This window comes from Rattus norvegicus, chromosome 20 (genome assembly GCF_036323735.1).
Source record: "Rattus norvegicus strain BN/NHsdMcwi chromosome 20, GRCr8, whole genome shotgun sequence".
Taxonomy (NCBI): Eukaryota; Metazoa; Chordata; class Mammalia; order Rodentia; family Muridae; genus Rattus; species Rattus norvegicus.
Window position 1 is genome coordinate 10,107,763 of NC_086038.1, and position 12,887 is coordinate 10,120,649.

The 12,887-nt window shown below is 47.7% G+C and overlaps 1 protein-coding gene across 4 annotated transcripts in view; it reads right to left on the reverse strand.

Moving 5' to 3' along the window:
- Nucleotides 1–12,887, reverse strand: part of Hsf2bp (heat shock transcription factor 2 binding protein) — an 86,000-nt gene that overhangs the window by 72,500 nt on the left and 613 nt on the right. For all 4 annotated transcript variants that reach the window (NM_001127683.1, XM_039099004.2, XM_039099002.2 and 1 more), the window contains 2 exon segments: nucleotides 1,160–1,263; nucleotides 11,925–12,075. In NM_001127683.1, the coding sequence (NP_001121155.1) occupies nucleotides 1,160–1,263; nucleotides 11,925–12,075 (255 nt within the window).

A 12,887-nucleotide genomic window follows, 5' to 3' on the forward strand; every position in this document is an offset into this window, starting at 1 on the left:
ACACGACAGTATCCAACACACATTGGCTGTCACTGCTCAGCACTACTGCTCCATTATTTTAAAATACAGAGATAGGCAAGCCCAAAATTCTACAAGTGGAAGCCCAGGACTAGTTTTATAGTAGAAGAATTAATGTATGCCATCCTATTATAAAAATATTTTCAAAAAATATTATAGGGGCTAGAGAGGTGGCTTGGCAGTTAAAAGTGCTTGCTAGTTTTGCTGAGGACCTAGGTTCAGGTCCAGAGCCTACAGGGCAGCTCACAGTGAACTGTAACTCCAGTTCCAGAGGATCTGACACCTTCTTCTGGCCTCTGGGGAAACCAATCCCACACACACTGGACAGACATACATGCAAAACACATAAAAATATAAAATAATTTTAATAAAGAAAAATATAGTTTTCCCAATAGTAAAATAAAATATAACTAGTTATTTCCTAAGTATCATTAAGTCATAACCAGATTAATTAGCAGTATTTCTAACTTAATATATTACCAATATAAGTTACTTGCTTCCAGATTCTTACCATGTTATAAATATGTACGATAAAGCAGACTTGTTTTGTTTTATTTGAGACAGGGTCTCCCTGTGTGGCCCTGGCTGCCCTGGAACTCACTGTGTAGACCAGACTGGTCTCAAACTGACTGAGAGCCACCTGCCTCTGCCTCCTGGGTGCTGAGGTTAAAGGTGTGAACCATCATGTTAAGCTGAAGCAGGCTTTAAATATAAACTTTACGAGGAGGCGGGTGAGATGCTCAATGGGTAAAGGTACTTACTTCCCACCAACCCAGAACCCACATGGGGGAAAAAGAAGCAACTCCCACAAGTTGTCCTCTGAACACCATACAAAGTGAAGCAAACACAAGCCTGCATAATATGCATAAATAGTCACACCAGACACTCTCTTATGCCCACAGACTCTAAATATACAAAAAATATATACTAAAAAGAAGTGAATGGTCTACCTGTTAAATGGTTATAAACTCCATTAACAGTTCACCTACCTTCGAACCCACTCAAAATACACATCTTTGAAACTACAATCTCCTGAGGGTTAACAGAGAAAATGTGAGATTGGTTGCTCCTCAGGAGCAAAAGGCAGCAAAGCAACAGCCTCTGGGCCCAGCCCCTGCAGGAGCCTTGCCCAAGAGCCTACCTTCTTCTCCCTCCCACTGTCTGCCAGTGCAGTTTCTAGCCGGGCTTTGAAGTGTTCACAGTCCAATCTCAGCTGCTCTAATTCTTGTTCTTTTCTTTCCAGGTCTAGAAGAGACAGAAAAATACTTAAGACATGTGGAACCACACACAACATTCTTATAGTCCTGTGTCTAGGCTCTCTTCCATTTTTCAAGCTTTACCAGAAATCCTTTTTTGTGGGGAGGGGTGGGAATAGACGCTGGGGAGTGAAGCCCGTCCCATGCACACTAAGCACAATTGTGGCACTGAACTGCCTCCAGTCCTGAAAGAAATTCTCCTGTTATCTTACTTTGTGATTTAAAGACCTCATTTACTGCCAGACGGGTACTCAAGGCTTCAAGAAAGCGAGTTATTTATAAAGTACTGAAGGCAGAGCGGAGAAGCCTGACTATCTCATGGCACAAACGTGTGTCTGTGCCATAAAAAGCAGAAGGCACCTCACGAGTGGCTGGTGCCAGCAGGAGCTGACTCAGAGAACAAGTCCCACCAACTGGCAGACTGACTCAATGGAACAACTGCAGTAGTAGTCAGTGGAGGCGGGAAGCAACAGAGATCAAGACAAGAACATGCTACCGTGAGGGGTAGTGACGACGACGTAACACTTCCTCTCCACCATCACTCAGCTTATGAGTCAAATGGCCAACAAAAAACTCAAAAGACACCCACATCAATAAACCAACGAGAAGCATATTATCAACTTTAAATACTGTCATACTGCAGAAATGCCACTGTTCAAAAGAATTGGGCATTTAATTGAAAATTTTAAGAATCTGATCTCAAGGCTAAGAAATCAAACATTGTTTTTGCCAATATATATACAAGATTTGAGACTAAGTACTGAGAGACAGTGACGAACAAATCCTAATATGCGAGGATCCCAGGGGACTTGGGCCTGGCGCTCAGAGTTTGTGATTCCACGCGTTTAGCTGGGCCTCAGAACTTACCTTTCTTTTCTGTAAGGTACTTCTTTCATGGACACATCTACTACATCTGGCTCCTTTCCGCCACCATTATCCACTCTCACACCCCTCCCACTCCTGATGATCGATCACCTGACGGCCAAGAAGCCTCCTCTTTTTTTTCTTTTCTTTTAATTGTTTTATTATATATTTCTTTACTTACATTTCAAAGGTTATTCCCCTTCCCGGTTTCCTGTCCATAAGCCCCCGTTCCCTCCCCTCCCTCTCCCCCATACAGGTATCCCCCTATACATCCCCCTTATTGCCCTCCCCCATATACCCCTGTACTGGGGTCCAACCTTGGCAAGACCTAGGGCTTTCCAAGAAGCCTCCTCTTATTCTCACGGCTTTGGCTGCTGCTGAGTTTGGACATTTTTATGACCTTCTGAGTTTAGTTCCTGAGGCAGGGACGTGGAGTACAGCGACTCAGCAGTGACTGCACCGCTGAGGAGAACCGTCCCCTTCACCCTACACCAGTCGCTGCCAACAGCTCCTCAGGGAGGGTAAAGAAAGGGCGCGTTTCTTTTTTTAAGATTTATATGTGGGGGCTGGAAAGATGGCTCAGTGGTCGAGAACAGTGGCTGCTCTTGCAGAGTTTTGTTCCCAGAACCCACGTGGCAGCTTACGACAGCCTGCAACTCTGACCGCCACTCCTGGCCTCCTCAGTACCAAGCATGAATACGGTGCACAAGCATACATGCAAGCACTCACACATACACTGAAAAGAAACAAGTCCTCTCTTTTCTGTATAAATGTTTGCCTGCATATATGCATCCGTACCATGTTCACCCCTGATGCCAGTGGATGCCAGGAGAGGGTGTCAGATCCCCTGGGACTGGAGTTACAAACAGTTGTGGGTTACCAGTACTGGGACCCAAATCCTAGTCCCCTGCCAGAGCGGCAAGTACTCTTAACCACTGAGCCATCTCTCCAGCCCAAAGAAATTAAATTTCTAACAAGGCTCCTAGGTGAGGTTTTATGGGAATCATACTTCAAAAACAACTTCCTCAGCTCTCATCACTAGCAGTAGGAGTGGAATGCACAGTGGACAAGAGGGCTCGGCTACAGCAATGGAGGAGTATAAACAGAGACTAATGGAACCCGGGAAAGGGAGGGTACCTCTGAGAACATACAGAACCATACACCCCTCCACCTCAAGGAGAAACAGTTTTCAGGCTGAGGATCAATTCAGCACAGGCAAGGGAAGGGGCAGGCTTGGTGCTCCAGAGGTCTGAAAAGGCAAAGGGACATTTACACAAAAACCCCAGGGACTGCCTACAGCCACTTGGCATCCCAAGCATTCTGGAGAAAGAACAAGGAAAGCGTCTACATTTCCTTGAGACCCTGTCCAAGAAGGAAGATTAGAACCCAAAGGTCAACAACAAGTTGGAGATTATGAAACTGGCTGGCAAGAGCCCGTTCACATTTCCTAGAAGCATGCAAGCTGGGCTGGCTATTTATTCTCCCTCCGTCAGAGCTCTCCTCCCTGACTTTTCAGGTCTGTCATACCGTATGAACTCTCCCTTGTCCCACTAACCCTGACCACCCATGCAACCAAAGAGCAGTGGACCTCTAGCTTTAAAATAACACTGTTGAATACATGTAACCGTGTTGAATGACACCTACACATACCCATATTACATTATAAGCACATGTGAGCTATGAAATACAGACCATAGCCAGACAGGAACTAAACAATAGAACTACCAGCAGTGTCGATGTTTGCTCCTGGTAACCAACTCTGAAAGTCGGGTTCTGTTATTAAACTTTGCTACTCGAACATAGACAAGAAGGGGGTAACTAAATGTCTACAAATCTTGTCATGTAAAACCAGCCGCCACTTCCGTTATATAAGTTCCTCTCTGTGTAGCTTTCTGTGAGCGTGCTGCAGGTTTTCAGATCAAAGCAACAGGCTCAGCGAGGCCCGGGTCAGGACATGGAACCTCAGGAAATTCCAGGCCACAGTGCTCAGGAGACTGTCCAGCCCTACAGCGGTCCTATCAGCAGTGTCAGAGCACCCCCTAGTGGCCCAACGGGACCACTGCTTGCAACCAACCACCACCACCACCAGGACCGGAGATTATCATGGTTTGTTTCATGCTGCACCCCAAGTGCTTAGGAAAGTGTGTGGAATGTTGTAGACACTCCCTAAATATTTTCACACGAGTGTCACTTCTTTATACATTCTTCACCTTTCTGCCTGGACAGACAAATACAGCTTTAGTTAAAACAGAAGATCTCCCTTAAGAACATGGGGCTTTAAAGTCAGGAGGTGGTGGTGCACTCAAGAGGCAAAGGCAGGCTGATCTTGGAGATCAAGCCTGGCCTGGTCTACAGATCGAGTTCCAGGGCAGTCAGAACTATACAAAGAACCCCTGTCTGGGGGTCGGGGATGGGGGAAATAAACTGCCTTTGGCCAGGAGTGGTAGTGCAGAAAGCAGATCTCTCTGAGTTCCAGGCCAACCTGATCTACACAGAATCTCTAAAACAGTCATAAAAACAATACATAAGGAAACAAAAACATATTGCCTTTATAAATTTTTAAATCTACAAACAGAAATAATATAAACAATGCAATGGCTGATACACAGAATGGAAACATCTTACACGAACTCTGTCACAGGGTGTCTGTCACCCAACCTAGCTGCCTCCACTGCTTTTAGAACTCAAACCAAGAGAATCTCTAGACACCTAACTGGATAGAAGGCGGCGCACTAGACAGGCTAGGATACTGGGAAGCCATCTATGCCACAGACTATTTCAACAGCAGTACTCTGGAATGAGGATCTTTATATAGCTCTGGCTTTGTTTGGGGGGTTAGATCACAGTCTCACCGTATTTTCCAGAATCCAGCTGAGTCGGTCTTCTCAGGGCTGGGATAATAGGTGTGTACCCCCATAGTCCGATAGGTTTGATGGGTTTTGGTGGTGGTGGTTTTGATAGCCCTATGGATTGAACGGAAGGTCTCGAGAATGCTTGGCAAGCCCTCTGTCACTAAGCTGTCTCCACAGCCCTCTTTTTTCATTTTTGAAGTTACCCAGGGTGGACTTAAATTTACTCTGTAGTCCTGGCAGAGCTCAATGTCAACACCCACCCCTCTGCTACAGCTCCCAGCTATGTAGCTGGCATGGCATGTGACACCAGATGTAGTTTTGATGGTGTTGATACCATGAGAATGAGTATCTCCACATTCAGCCTACTTAGGAAGAGGGACAGGAGCTGCTGGTGAGAGGCAGGGCTTCTGGAAAGCAGCTCACACTGGGGTCTGGTTTTTCTTCCCCCGTTACCTGGCATGTCTACAACACGTCATCAGTTGTTTTCCATAAATGTGAAATAGTTTTTACCACAACAGCTGTCTGAAAACCCAGATACTTTTAAATAACCATTAGCCTTTTCCTTCCCAGCACTCTGGAAGCATCAAGAGAAAAGAGTGCAGTGCTGACAAGCTCCATCTTCACTTTGAGCTGAGATTTGGGCCGTGTATACATTCCCAGCACATGGAACGTATGCCTCACAGGCCAGGGGTTAGCAGGGCCAAACGCGGGGTGAAACCTTGACAGGCAAACCTGTTCCTTGCCTCTTTCTGCCAAACATTCCCTGGATTAAGAAACACTTTGGCAGACCCTACATGGCCTGTTCTTCACGGTCTCTCCCCTCACTGGCCTCCCCCTATCTTCACACAGACCTCACTGTGACCACGATTAAAACTTTCCTGACAAGAATGTCATACTGGACTAGAGCCCATCAGGCCTCATTTTACCCCTGTGAAAACCTTTTTCCAAAGTCCCGTTCTGAGGACCTGGGGACTGTACTTGAAGGTACCTTTTCAGGGAAATTCTTGACAGATACTCTGCAACTTGCCAGGGTTTCATCAGACTGTCAGCCCTATCGCTTCTCGGCCTTTTGGCTAAGATCAAGTGCAGACTGTCAGCCCTTCGTGAGGCACTTTTACTGACATAGTTTTCCACAGCAAACAGACACCTCCAGAATGATTCTGCATCCTACAAGTTTCCCAGAAACAAGCCGTTGCAGAAGCTCAAGGGCTCAGAACCAGCTCTGGACCACTATTCCAGAGGAGCTGTTAAGTATCTCCGGTACATAGAATAATCCAGTGACCCACAGAGGACGACCACATTCGTTTACCTGGTGAACACTGCTTAAGTCTAGTCAACTCATTTCTACAGTGTGCAGACTGTACACTGCACGACCTGCATTTCCCAACATGCTGAACTGAAATCCATTTGCCTACCGTACCAAATGCTGTTCCTTCTCTTGAATAAACTAATTCTAGGATGCATTTTAACTGTCCCCTAAGTCTACTCCTTCATAAAGCTGCCTTGGCTTCCCCCCAGCCAACCCCCTTGGGATTCTGGTGGCCTTTTATAGTTGTGTGGCATCTGTGACACACCTCCCCTTTCACTGTCTCTGTCTTTTTTTACCCCTATTGTGCCCCAAGATTATAACTATCTGGTGTACTTGTCTTTCAAGTAACCACTAGAGGGCCCCCATGGACCAAGATCCTCAAGCTCACAAGATGTTCTAGCAGAATCTAAAATTCCCGATCATCCTGTCCCCTTTCAAGTCACAAGACTCTGGGATATAAGGACAATCTGGACTTGGTATTTCACTCCAGCCTCCACAGGGTTATCAGGCCGGGTAGACAGGCTCCTTCCTCACCATTCCTTGTGCTTCCCTTCCCAAACACCCAGTTGAAGAGGACAGCCTTCCCTGACTGAGGAGGACCATTCTTCAGCCAAACAAGCTCCTTAACCTCTTAAGGCTCTGCTTCTTGAAGCTGGCTCTGCCCAGGACTCGGCTGCCAGCAGCAAATCCTTTACCGTCCTCACTATAATTACAGAAAACTGAAGGGCTCGGTCGCAGTCTCTGTCCTATTAGCTGGCTGGTCTTGGATGATAACTGAAAGCCCCACAGTGCTCTTCCTCTCCCTGTCTCAACTGAGACCTCAACACGATCAACAACCGTGCAGGACTCCTCCCTTCCTGCACTGCCCAGCACTGAAGAGCACTGACAATGTCCACGGGAGTATTTCATATTTACACACTTTCCAACTTGGTAAACTTCAAGTCAAGGCTCTCCCAAGTTCACTGTGTGATAGCATCTGAGCCACAACTGACGCTGCTGGGCTGTGGATCTGCCAGAATGCTCTCTCCAAAAACACTTCCTCCAAGATTCTACAATGCAGGTACCATACAAACCATTCAGAATGATTAAGTCATCTCAAACCTGCCACATCCTTGGAGACTTGGGGGTTGGGGGGAGTAACAGAGTCCTAGGACCTTACTCGGGGCCCAGTATGTAGCCAGGCAAGTGCTCTAATGCTCTTAGATGAGTGCTTTATAGTTCCAGAAAACACAATGAGATGCTAGCCAACATGGAGGACACAGATGTCACAGATGTCCTGCCTCTCCACACTTCTACCATGGCCGATCCTGACCTACAATCCTTCCCTTCACCATCATCTCATGAACCCACCCATCCAGTCAGAGCAAGTCCAGTGGAGCCTAGCAGTTGCCCTGAGGGATACTCTCCATCCCACCAACCCTTCTAACTCTTCTGGATCCTCAGATTCAAACCATCCCCCAATACACACCACTTGATCTGTATTTTAGGATCACTCCAGTTAGGGGTTCCAAGCTCCTCTGACCTCAGCCAATCCCCTCCCGTCCGCCGTGAACATCCCACCTTTACTGCCTTTCTTCTGCTGGCCACAAGTCCTGCGCAAGCAGGAAAGCCACCTGACAAATCCAAACGACCATCCTTACTTACTCCCTTTGTGACTGTCACGTGTCTTTCCTTCTCCTCCTTAAAATAAACAGTGCTCTGCGGGGGATAGAGAGCAGCTCTTTCGGAGGACCTGGGTTCAATTCCCAGCACCTATATAGCAGTTCACAACTGTCAGTAAGTCTAGTAACAGAGGATCCGACACGCCCTTCTAAGTTCCTCAGGCATGGCACACATACATGCATTCAGGCTACATACTCAGACATATAAAATCATAATAATACTTAAAAAAAAAAAAGAAAGTGTGCCTTTTCCTCAGTGTTGCCTCTTTAAAAGACACTTAGACAAGGCACTGCTTACCTGCCCAGCTTCTCAGAGGCAGGTCTCATGCTAGCTCAGAATCAAGTTCGGCATGCTATCTGATACCTAGCTCACCCACTCGGGCCCTTGGGAGGCAGAGGCAGGGGGATCTCTGTGAGTGAAAGGCCAGCCTGATCTACATAGAGAATCCCAGGACAGGCAGGGCTACCAAGTGAGACCCTGTCACAAAAAAAAAAAAAAAAGAGAGAGAGAGAGAGAGAGAGAGAGAGAGAGAGAGAGAATTCAAGAGCAAAAAGTAGATAAAGGCGCTGTAGAAGGCCATCTCTTCAACCTTGCCTTGCCCAGAAAAGCGGAGGTAGTCAGGGAGGGCCTAAGTTGAAAGTTTACAGTGACCTCCCAGGAAGCAAAGGACACGAGGTGTGCCTAATGCCTAAACAGGGCTCGTGTCTGGGTAGTCAGAGCTACTCTAGGCAAGGCTTACCCGTCAGTACAAAGGCTTCACCGTTTGCTAGCTGCCCTTTGTCCTACGGACAAGGAGCAGCTATTGTAACAGCTTCGCTCCAGTGGTAGAATGATAGAATCAGGCAAAGATGACCAGGCTGGGGACAGTAGACACGGCCTAGAGGAGGCAGGCACAAGGGCCCCACCAAAACAGCAGAGATGACGACAGGCTGATAAAGTCAGAAAGCATCTCCCGAGCTCACTGGCGGTACAGCTCCAAGGCAGGCCAGGGAGAAGCAGCAGAAGGGAATCAGTAGGAGTCAGGCAGAAGAAAGTAAAAATGATCTTGCTAAGTGGAAGGGTGCCCTGCCACTTGTCGGGCTACAGTAGCAGGCCCAGATAGAGCCAGCTGCCAAGTAAACAGGAAACGTTATGTCTCCCATTAATGGGAACGTGTCACGATGTCACTTCGCAGTCATCGAATTCCTTTCCAAAGCTCCCCCACTTTCAAAAGATCTTTTATTTATTTTATGTATATGAGTACACCATAGCTGTCTTCAGACACACCAGAAGAGGGCATCAGATCCCATCACAGATGGTTGTGAGCCACCATGTGGTTGCTGGGAATTGAACTCAGGACCTCTGGAAGAGCAGTCAGTGCTCTTACCCTCTGAGCCATCTCTCCAGCCCGCTCCCCCACTTTCAGAAGGAGAAACCTGACCTGGCCTGAAGAGTGACACACAAACACAGCCTGGCTTCCCGATAGCCTCAAAGGTGCGGGCAAGGTCCGTCCACACAGTGGGCAAGGTCCGTCTACACAGTGTTCTACATTTATTTGAGCATCACTGTTTATGAGCAAACAAGACCCGGGTCCGCTTCGCACTCAGCCTCTAGTTGCCTCTTTACACAAAGCTCCACCTTGCTCTGAGCCGTCGAAACAGCGCTTAAGGACTTAGGGGGCTGAAGCAGGAATGTCTACTGTTTGAGGCCAGCCTGGGCTGCACAGAGAATTCGAGGTTATCCCAGGATATAGGAAGCCATCTCCAACATAAAACACTGCTTCATTCCCACACCGCCTAAGTCCAAGCCTGTCCCCAGGGCCCGGTGAAGTGCCTCCCATTCCTCTGTACCTGTGGTCATGCACGCCTCAGAGAGACGTAAACCTGATCTAGTCAGACACACACCTGTCCCTGATAAGCTTAGCATGGGCACTTAGAGTCCAAATGATCAAGTGAGAAAAGATGCCAAGTGGGAGTCAGGGAAAGGCGGATGCTGGCTACAGAGATACGTCCAGCAGCCACTCACATCAAAAGGACTAAGGCTGTCTGTGTGCACGAGACTGCCTTGGGGAGGCTACGATGAAATAGGAAGGACTAGGCTGGGCCTCGGGCACCTGCACTGTCTAAGGGCTTCTGAGTAGCAGTTTTCAACCTGTGGGTCACAACCTCTTGAGGGCTGGGGATCAAAAGACCCTTTCACAGGGGTCACCTAAGACGATCAGAAAACAAAGGTATTTGCATTACGATCCATAACAGCAGCAAAATCATAGTTATGAAGTGGCAACGAAACTATTTTAAGTTTGGGGGTCACCACGACATGAGGAACTGTGTCAAAGGGTCGCAGCGTTAGGAAGGATGAGAACTGCTAGTCTTGAGAAAGGTGAATAGGCAAAGGTGACCAAGAGGACATCGCAGAGATAGATGGGGAAGGGACACACAGCCCGGGAAGGCCACGAACCTCAAGTGAACAGCCCCTACAGTCTGACTTTATCAAGTTACCAGATTCATGTGTGGCCTCTAGCCTGCCCTGGGAAGGAGACTGGCGTCTAATCTCTGACAAATGAGATCCTGATACGTTTTCGCAGACCACCGGTTCGTGGCTTTACAGTGAAACAATCAGCCAGCAGGCTAATGCACTCTGTTACCAGGCAGCATTTTCCTTTTCTGGAAATAAATGCACTGACGCTAATTGCTCTCAAAACTTGCCAGCTGAGCATGAGATCAGAATGAAGTGGTTAGAAAGTCAATAACCGGCGACAGGAGGAGTAAGGCCCCCCACGAAGATAGTGACATAGCCAGGGAATGGTGATGGCCCTCTCAAAGGGAGAGTGTGTTATTGAAGCCCAGTAAGAGGTAGACTGTGGAGGAGGCCACTGGGAGGGCACTTGTGGAGCAATGCCACCCAAACACCGGAGTAACAAGAGGGGCAGAGGGCAGGCCAGCACCCCTCCCACCCAGTCCCTCTCTCTTTGCTCAGAGAGGCCTTCCAATTCTAGTCTGTAGGGGGTCTACCTCCCAGAATACAGTACAAGGCAGAAGTTAATGGCTGAGAAAACTCCTGACAGAATAGGACAGGGCTCCGTGTAACCATTAACCGTTTACTCCTTTCTTTTTTTTTAATTTTTAAGTTCACACACATTGGCATTTTGCCTGTAGGCGTGTCTGTGTGAGGATAATGGATGCCCTGGAACTGGAGTCTCACAAACTTCTAACTGCTTCACCCTTCTAACTGAATAGGGCTGGCTAACTGGCAAAGTACACGTGTACAAACTAGAAACCCACATTCCGATCCCTTCTAGCTTACAACTTATGTGGCCTGATTGTCCTCCCCTTCTGAGATCACTGTGCTGCCTGTTTCACAGCTCTCAGGTGAGGCTTGAACTTGGTACATAGGGGAAAATGATCCTGAACTCCCGGTCCTTATACCTCCACCACCTAAGTACTGGATTACAGGCACGGGCACCATCGAGACTGGCTCGGAAACCTACATTCCTCAGTCAAGACACTTTCTTGGTGGGGAAGGAGGTGGGGGCAGCTGAGGACACCTTCGGGATGACAGGACGACACCACACTGGTGTGGGGGAGGGGCTGCAATCGGGACGTAAAGTGAATAAATAAATTACTGGGGAAAAATAAGACACTTCCTTATTTGGACTTACAGCTCAAGACATTACTTGGGCCTCTGGGGCGCACACTATGAGGGCTGGCGGTCCGATGTGACTTGAGAAATTAGCCTTACCCACCGAAAAGCTGATTGGATTGCAGTCCAGTCCCAATTGGGAAAGTGCTTTTGCAAGCTCCAAGTACCTCCCCCCCCCCAAAAAAATAATAATAATAACAGGGTCCCGACTGGTATTTGATACATTGTTCAAATGTCAAACATCTGGATAGACAAGTCCTAGCAATCCTGGACTTAGCTCAACACTGAAAGCTGGCGCCCCCTACCCACCTAAAGACAAGAGGGCACACATGAGGGAAAACTCACTTTTTTCTACAATCTTCAACTTCTGGAAGCTTTCCAGTAACTCCCCATTTAGTATTCTGGGTAAGAAGTCCCGGATTTGCATCACTTCCGTCGTCAGCCGCTCCAGGTCCTTCTTTCTGACTTTAACGAATTCTTCCTTAGATTCCATGTGCTAAAGGAACAAGCAGGTCTTAGCATTGTAGCATTTCTCTTCAGATGACTAGAACTAGCAACCCAAATCAACTTTCCTTTTCTTTCCAGACTCTTACATTCATAACTGCCTCACAAATGTGTTTACATCATGTTCGTGTGTGTCTGTGTGTGTGTCTGTGTGTGTGTGTGTGTGTGTGTGTGTGTGTGTGTGTGTGTGTTCCAAAGCGCGCGCGCACTGGAGCTTTGATTTGCTTTTTGAGAGGGCGGGTCTCACTGTGTAGCCCTGGCTGTTCTGGAATTCTGCAGACTAGGCAGTGGGCCTGCCTCTGCCTCCCTAGTTCTGGATTACAGGCCTCTTCCACCACCCCTGGCATCTGATGTCCCTTCTGTTACACATATATGGATATAGATGTGTATTCGTGAGTGTGTTTGTGTATACGTGGGCTTTATATACAGAGAGCCTTGCCGGCGGTGGATGAGGGTGGTAATCCACACCCATAGTCCTAGCTTCTCAAGAGACTGAGGCCGAAATATGGCTTTGCCCAAGCGTTGGGAGACCAGCCTGAGCAACACACCAAAATTCTGATTCAGTAAGAACGAATATAGCGGAAGAGGGAATGGAAACACTTAAGAGGAAAAACCAAATATACATTTCTAAAAGCCAAAGAAAATGCCCGCAAGTTAATGTGCCCCAAACTGAACTCCTCCAGGATGGGATCCCTGCGGCTGCTTTTGGCCTCTGCTGTCCCCAAACATTCATGCTACTATACAATGGCGTCCCACTGGAAGTAGGCGTCAACCAGGCCCTCTCGTGAAGGGACACCAGAGGCA